This window comes from Chrysochloris asiatica, unplaced genomic scaffold, assembly GCF_000296735.1.
Source record: "Chrysochloris asiatica unplaced genomic scaffold, ChrAsi1.0 scaffold00116, whole genome shotgun sequence".
NCBI lineage: Eukaryota > Metazoa > Chordata > Mammalia > Afrosoricida > Chrysochloridae > Chrysochloris > Chrysochloris asiatica.
In genome coordinates, this window is record NW_006408634.1 from 1885652 (window position 1) to 1893649 (window position 7998).

Below are 7998 nucleotides of genomic sequence, written 5' to 3' on the forward strand. Positions count from 1 at the left end.
ACGAGGCGCGCCTGATGCTGCGCGTGGACCCCACCGCCCAGCCCGACCCCGCTGCCCCGCCGCCCGCCCGTGCCGTGCTTGACTCCACCAATGCCGATGGCATCAGCGCCCTGCACCAGGTCAGCGCCCTGCACCCCGGCGTGGGCTGCGCCAGCCCGAGAGCCCGAGTCCCCTCCACCAGCCCCCATGGCCCACCTCGAGCTCACCTATTCCAATCCTCAGTTATTTCCACCGGCCCTGGGCATTGCCATCTTGGGAGCCCCTTCCCTGGACCTGAGCCATCTCTGATGGTTTCTGTCTGGTCCTTGTCACTTCCCGCTGCCCTCATCGCGAACCTGAACCCCTTTATCAGCCTTGGTCTTTGCCACCTGTATCTAACGCCGCCACTTACGTTTCCCAGCTCTGCGGGGACTACCTCTGCGTTCCTGGTTTCGTGTTCTAGGCATGGACTAGCCCTAATGTCAAATGGTTAAGCACTCAGCTCCTAAGGGAAAGGTCGGCAGTTCAAACCCACTCAGCTGCTCCTCTGGAGAAGGATTTGGCAACCTACTTAAAGATTACAGCCTAGGAAACCCTCTGGGGCCGTTCTCTGTCACCTGGGGTTATCAGGAGGCCAACAACTACTATCTATGCAGAGCCACCTTTACTGGCTTCCTGGGTCTCTGCTTCCTTCCTCCTTCCTGTGTCCCTGTCTCCTTGTCCAGGTGACCCAGTGTTACTTGTATCAGGTTCTTCACCTTCCACATCATCTGTCCATTGGATGATGCCTTCTCTTGCCACCTAAGACTGCCCTTTCCTGAACTACTTCTTCCTGTGCCTGACACCCCGTTATCCCCTCGAAGCGTCTTTTCCACCATGTGTAGGTCACCTTGTGCTTTCTGCCCCACTCTCTCACCAACACGACAACCAAAACTGTGATAGAGTGGATTCCAACTCACTGGACAGCGCAGAACTGCTCCTTACGGTTTTGGAGGCTGTAAATCTGTATGGGAGCAGACAGCCTCCTCGTTCTCTGGCGCAGCAGCTGGTGGGTTTGAACCACTAACCCACCACACCACCAGGGCTCCTCCTGCCTTAAAGTCAGATGGTCCCTCTCCATCCTTCTTGCCTCCCACTTTTTGTGTCCCCTCAGGAAACTTCTCCCTTCTCCCCACAGTTCCCTTCCTGACAAGGCCTACATCTCCACCTTACACACCCCTCCTTCCTTCCTCCTGGCTCCTGCCGTCTCTGGTCATCGTTTGCCCCTGTGGGTGTGAGTCACTCTCAGACCTTTTAATTGGGCAGCTATACCCCTCTCCCTCCGCCCCTCTGTCCCCTACTCGTCACATCCCACCTGTCAGTTACCGTCCAGTTGACTCCCACACGTGGGTCAGAGTAGAGCTGTGCTCCCTCCAGAGGGTTTTCAGGGGCTGATTGGTTTTTTTCCAGAAGTAGATCACCAGGCCTTTCTTTTGCTCTTCGGGGTGGACTCAAACCTGCACCCTTTGAGTTAGCACATACACCACTCAGGGACTCTTCCCTCCACGACCTGGCCTTCCCTCATACCCCCTCCACGTCAGCCCTAAAGTTTGCCTTCCAGCTATTGTGTCCCGGGTTCTCTATGGTTCTGAGCCCTCTCCCCTCCACCCCTGTGAGGAGAGGGTCAGTAGAGGCAGGACGGGCCAGAGAAGAGTCCCCAAGTCCATCCCTGAGGCCTTCCTGTCCTCCCCTTGGTGGGCTGGCTTCCGTCACTGCCAGGAAACCTAGTCTCATCACAAACCTGTTCCCCAGCGCCCCAGCCCTCACCTGGAAGCAGATCAAGGGGCTACTGGGGCTAAGGAGGGGCCTGGGGAGGACCCGGGCAGGAGGTTATGCTGGAAGAGACCCAACCCTCAGGTTCCCAGGAAGAGGAAACCGAATCAGTCTGCTCCTCAGCTTTGCCACCTCAGATCAGCATTATTTCTCTCAGCCCTCAGTTTTCCTCTCTGTAAAATGGGGCCAGTCCCTCCCCAGTGGGGCTCCCTTGTGTGGAGAAGTACCTGCTCACGGGCAGGCAGGCGGGTTGCCAACACCACTTTGCCTAAATGCTGGACTCAGTTGCCGGTGACTTGATTCCAGCACACAGTGACCCCACGTGTGATGAGGAGAAATGTCCCTTAGGGTTTGAAAGCTGTGACTTTCTGACCGTAGCTCACCAGGCCTTTTTTTGAGGTACCTCTGTATGCGTTGGGTTCAAACCACCAACCTTCATGCTGATAGTCTCCTGCTTAACCATTTGTCCCAACAAGAGCAGGGAACCCTGTCCTCAAGTTCTTGGAGAGGGGCCTAGGACCCTCTGCCCCATGATCCTGGCTTTCAGACAAAACCTCCTTCCCCACTGTGTCCCCAGACCACAGCCTTGAAATCAGCCCTTCCAGTGAGAACTTCTCGCCACCCTCCCTGGGTTCTGCAGGATGGGAGGGTTCAGGGCAGACAGGTGGAGAGGAGACACCGTACCACCTCCTGGGGAGCTGGGGTTTGTGTCACCGCCTAGATGACCAGCTTACCCTAGGCTGCCAGCATTATTGAGCCCAGGTGCCAGGCACATTGGGAGGGTTGGTCCCCCTATGGGGTGACAGCTGCATGGTAGCAGATGTCTCCATGAGGGCAGGTCCCCATATAGCAGCCTCCCCTCTGGCCGTGCTCCCCACTGGATTTCAGGGTGCTACCCCTATTTCAGATGAGTCAGGTGGATACACTCCTTCCCTGCCCCAAAGGGGTTTGTGCACTAGTACTAGGAGATGGGAGTCGGGACTCCCAGGTTTGTTGGAGGAAGGGGCTCAGTTTAGTTTCCTGGGTCTGAGGGGGGATTGGGATTCCTGTGTCTAGGGAGGAGGGGCTGGGGCCTGGACTCACAGCTCCGAGGGACGAGAGGACCTGGGGGGTGGGGGGTGAAAGGCAGGGCCCTGGGTCTTTGGATCTGGGTGCCCAGGCCTCAGGCATCTTTCTCCCGGATGCCTGTGCTGGGCCAGGTCCTTGAAAGGGAAAAGCCCATCTCCCTCCTGGCCTCCCTCCCCCATCACCATGACAACCGAGTGGAAATAAACGGAGCGCAGAGTTCATCCCGTTCCCAGGGCACGTGTGGCCCCCCTTTCCCAGCCTTAGTTTCCATGACTTCATGCTCTTGGCCCTCATAGTTTCCTCCCTCCTCCCCTCACCAGATGGGAAGCTGTGGTGAGGGGAGGGGTTTAGGGGGGAAGGTATCCTGAGGGCCCAGGGCTCCCAACCCCATGTCTTCTCCCTTAGACCCAAGTGCCCTGACTTGTCAGTTCTAAAGCAGGCCGAGAACCAAGAATCCTTGTTCTCTCCCTGAGCTGCTCAGGGCACCGTATCCCTACATCCCCTGAGGGGAGATCGGGCTGCACCCCAATGGCCCAGGGCTGTCTGGCGGCTTGGGAGCAGAGACAGATTGGGACCTGGACGGGTCTCCCGAGGCAGCGACAGCTACCTTGAGGTGTTCCCAGAGCCTTGGCCCCTAGCAAACTCTTTACCTAGGACCTTTTGTGCGGGGCACTGAGCTAAGAACCCCACGGGGCATCCTGGTAACAGGAAAGATTGGAAAGGTGGAGGCTAACAAGAGTGTCCATATTGGAACAGGCAGAGAAGGAATTCAAACCCAGGGCTGGTGTGGCGTACTGTGTGTTACTGGGCCCTGAACTGGTTCTGAGGGAGGAAGGGCTAGAGGCCTTGGCTCCTGGACTTAAGCAGGAACCCCTTCCCCACTTCCGTGTATCTAAACTCCTGGGGGTCTACCCAACCCCTTCAGGAGTCTTGCTCCCGGACAGGAAACCCTATCTCACTCGGCTGGGGGCAGCTCGGGTTTGTGGGCACCTGGAAGGCCTTCTGGGTGTTCCCTCCCCACCGCCCCCCGGGCTTGGATGCTGAAGGGCCTAGCCACTGGAAAGCCAGGGGGCCTGAGGGTCCAGAGTCAGTGTCCCCTGGGGCTTTTCCCTTGCCTCCTGGTCTGTGTCAGGATCCTGGCTGGGCCGGGGCCGGGCCCTGTCTGGGTGGAGGTGATGGGACCGCAGGCTGAGTGTTCACCCATCCGCCCCAGGCCTGCATAGATGAGAACCTGGAAGTGGTCCGCTTCCTGGTCGAGCAGGGCGCCACCGTGAACCAGGCAGACAACGAGGGCTGGACGCCTCTGCACGTGGCCGCCTCCTGTGGGTACCTGGAGATCGCCAGGTGAGACAGGGCGCTGGGCAGGGACAGCAGGGGGGCAGTGGTACTGGCCCCGTCAGCCCTGACCCCCGCTCCCAACCCCAGGTACCTCCTGAGCCATGGGGCCAACATTGCCGCCGTCAACAGCGATGGGGACCTGCCTCTGGACCTGGCTGAGTTGGACGCCATGGAGGAACTGCTGAAGGCGGAGATCGCCCACCGAGGTGGGCCCCTGGGTGTTGTTTGTGGGGCAGACTGCTGGTCTCCTTGAGGAGGGGTCAGGGTGCCTTCAGGCAGACAGTGAGTAACAGGACAGAGCGAGGGACTGGTCCAGGAGTCTGTCGGGAGATTACAGTGTAGTCTCCCATCTGAGTAGTAGAGGGGTGCAGAGGCCTGGGGGGAGGGGTGGAGTTGTGTCTGACTCACAGCGACCCTGAAGAGGGCTTCCGAAGCTGTAAGTCTTTATGGGAGCAGAAAGCCTCATTTTTCTCCCGTGAAATGGGTGGTAGTTTTGAACTGCTGACCCTGAGGTTAGCTACTATGGTATCAGAGGTCTACAACCTGACTGCCTTCAAGTCAGTTCTGCTTCTAGAAACCCTGTGGGGCCGAGCAGAGCTACCCTGTGGGGTTTTGCAGACTACATCTTCACAGAAGCAGACTGCCTCATCTTTCATGGGTGGGTCCAAACTGCTGGCCCATCATTTAACTGCCGAAGTGCTTTAACTACTGCACCACCAGCCCTCCTCACGATGCCCCAAAGATTCTGGATGGCTCATGAAATCCTGATTCTGGCCTTGTTCATTTTCTCACGGGAAGGGGCATGTGATGTCCAGCAGGTTCTTAACGGGGGCTCGGGACCATCTTCCCACCCTAAAAATAGCAGTTCAGGATCTGAGAATTGGTAGTAAGACCCCCCCCCCGCCCCGCATGTCCCGGAGGCCCTGAGAAGGATTGGGAGCAGGCTTCACAGGTGGGGGGAGAGGTGAATAGCGTATCTGGGTCTCAGATCCCTAATTCCTGATACTCTGGATGCAGATCTCCCAATTCTGACCCCCCACAATCGAGCACCTCAAATCCTGAGTCTCCGTTCTGGTGGCCCAAACTGCCATTGCTGTCCTTTCTGAGACCTTAGATTCCCCAATTTGGACACCCCCAAATATCCAAGTGGGAGGGAGCACTAGCGATGCTTGTGGCTGATGAGGCTCCGCTCAGATTTGGGCACATTCCTGCCCTCTCTGTGAGGGAGTGCTGTGTGCCGAGTCCCTGGCTTGGGTTGAGAAATCATTTAAGAGGTTAACAGGAGACTTTGTCTAGCAAACAGATACCCAGAGGGCTCTAGGAAGACGCCCGGATTTCTACCTCGGCTAGCTGCTTTGGCAGCATTGCCAGCTGGGCTGAAAGGGGACGTGGGTTCAGGCACGGGCTCTGCAGGGGTGGTGTGGGAGCAGAGAGGAGCCGGCAGGATGCTTGGATACAGTGTCTGGGATTTGGGCCCGTCAGCACAAAACCCAGCTCCATTCCTGTCAAGTGGGTTCTAGCTCGGTGACCTTACAGGTAGTGCCCCAGATGTTGTCTTTGTAGAAGCAGACTGCCAGCTAGCAGACAAGCACTTTAGGCACTGCGGCACCAGGCCTCCTTGCTGCGAAAACTCACAGCCATTGAATACCCTATAGAGCCCAGTTCTGCTCTGCCTACATGGGGCCACCAAGACTCGGAACACACTGGACAGTAGCAGGTTGGGTTTGTTACAGTCATTTGTTGGAGAGTCAGAACCGCCCCCACTTCCAGCCCCTCCCCATTCCCCCTGCACCCTTCCTCCAGGCAGCCAACTCCATGGCTGGCTCTAGATTGGCCTGTTTTGCGGGGGTTTCCTTGAAATGGAATCGTGCTATCCAGAGTCATCACTGTAGTGTGTTGTTTTTAAGGTGTTTTTTTTTTTTTTGCAGATTTGTAAGGAGCCCTGGTGGCGCTGTGGTTTAAACTTTGGGCTGCTAACCACAAGGTTGGTGGTTCAAATCCACCAGCTGCTGTGTGGGAGAAAAATGAGGTTGTCCGCTCCCATAAAGAGTTCTAGCCGATGTCCTCTGTCTTGCCCTGGAGGTTCTATAAGCTGGCGGCGTGTCAGTTGGCTTGATGGTCGAGGCCCACTTCTGCCGTTCTGTCTCCTGAAATCACCGAATCACCGAATGCGTGCACTCTTGGGTCCCAGACTGTTTTCCCGCCTTCCCATCTTCCCCTGCTCACCCTGTCTTCCTGTTTTTCTTTCCTGCCTTCTCTTTTTCTGAACAGTTTCATTTAACTTTTTCTTGTGATTTGGGTGGGAGTTTACAAAGCAAACCGGTTTTCCATGAAACAGTTTGTGCACACAGTGATTCATGGCTTTGACGGCTGTCCCCACACCTAACGGCGCTCTTCCCACTTCCTCCTGCTGTTTCCCGCTTCCCTTCATCCCGCCGTCCTCCCCTTGCTGCCTTCTCAGCTTCTCCTGGAGAGATGCTGCCCTTGGATCTCCTGGGGGGGCTCTGGGGGTACAACAGGAGCCACTGGAGTTACTGTGCCCCCGACAGGCCTGTCTAGCTTCAGGCTGAACCGAGCCCCAGGGTGAGTTCTTTTCCAGACCTGATGGGTCTTGGGGGACCCACCAGTATCTTCTCAGACTTGGAAGCCAGGTCTTCCTCTTTCTTTGTGATTCTGAGTCTTCGTTGCACATTCTCTTCCATTCTATCTGCTGCTGTGTGTTGTTAAGCGTGTTGGTGTCTCTTCCATCTCGTGGCATCTCCTATCTAGGGTTTCCCAGGTACAGCTAGTGGGTTTGAGCTGCCAACCTGTGGTTCAGAGTCCAGTGTTTATCCAACATCACCATACCAGGGCTGCACTCTATCTGGGACCTTCTGAAAAGATCCTTTTTTACCGGGGGTTGACCTGCTGTTCTGGTCTCACTATCATGTGGGCTGGGGTCCACGTGGTCCACTAGTCCTTTGGATTAACGTTTCCTTGCGTCTTTGATTTTCTTCCCTCTTCTTGCTCCGAATGGGGCGAGAGCAACGGTGACCCCCTATTTCCCTGGATAGTTTTGAGGCGGCGCTAGCCTCATTGTTTGAGCTGTAGCTACTGTGAGGGGTGGGCAGCAGTGCTGAAGTAACGGTGTTGCAGACATCGGAGCCCCAGGCCCCTTCCTGAGAACGAGGCCACTCGCCTGCATGTTCACATAGTCACTATTGACTGTCACAGCGCTGGGACCTCCGACATGTTCCATGTGCCTCCAGATTCCAGTTCTCCAGCAGGCGACCCACCTGCTTCTCCTTCAGAGCTTTACCGCCCACCCTAGCTCCGAATCCTGCCCCCATCACACCGAGCTTCGATTGTCCAGCCCCTTCTGTCACCTGCTGTCCCCAGCGGCTCCTCACCTTTCTCTGTGTTTTGACATCATTGTTGTTTTCGGGGGACCCAGAGTGACCTCCTTCCATTAGGACCCCCATTTCTGTCACCACGGCGCCTGTTTGGCTGGACCTTCTCTGTAGCCTATTGGGGATGGCCAGGGACCGTCCTCTCATCCCATGATGTCAGCCTGACCACACTGGTTGTGTGGTATGTGGCTCTACCAAAGGAGTCTCTTTTCCCCTTGATAGTTGCCGGTGGAGTTGATTGTGACTCATGGCGCCCCCGTGTGCCACAGGGTAGAATTGCTATGGGTTTTCCTGGCGCCCCCATGTGACACAGGGTGGAACTGCTCTATGGGCTTTCCCTGCCTCATGGTGTCCCTGTGTGCTATAGGACAGAACTGCTCTATGGGCTTTCCCTGCCTCATGGTGTCCCTGT

General features: G+C 56.6%; 1 protein-coding gene across 1 annotated transcript in view; it reads left to right on the plus strand.

Annotated features, from left to right (window-relative positions):
- The first annotated feature begins 41 nt into the window (after positions 1–41).
- The window catches only part of PPP1R12C (protein phosphatase 1, regulatory subunit 12C), a 17342-nt gene continuing 9385 nt past the window's right edge, over positions 42–7998 (plus strand). Inside the window, 3 exon segments of the mRNA XM_006878382.1 lie at positions 42–119; positions 4073–4203; positions 4285–4403. Coding sequence (XP_006878444.1) covers positions 4367–4403 — 37 coding nt within the window. The 5' untranslated portion in view covers positions 42–119; positions 4073–4203; positions 4285–4366.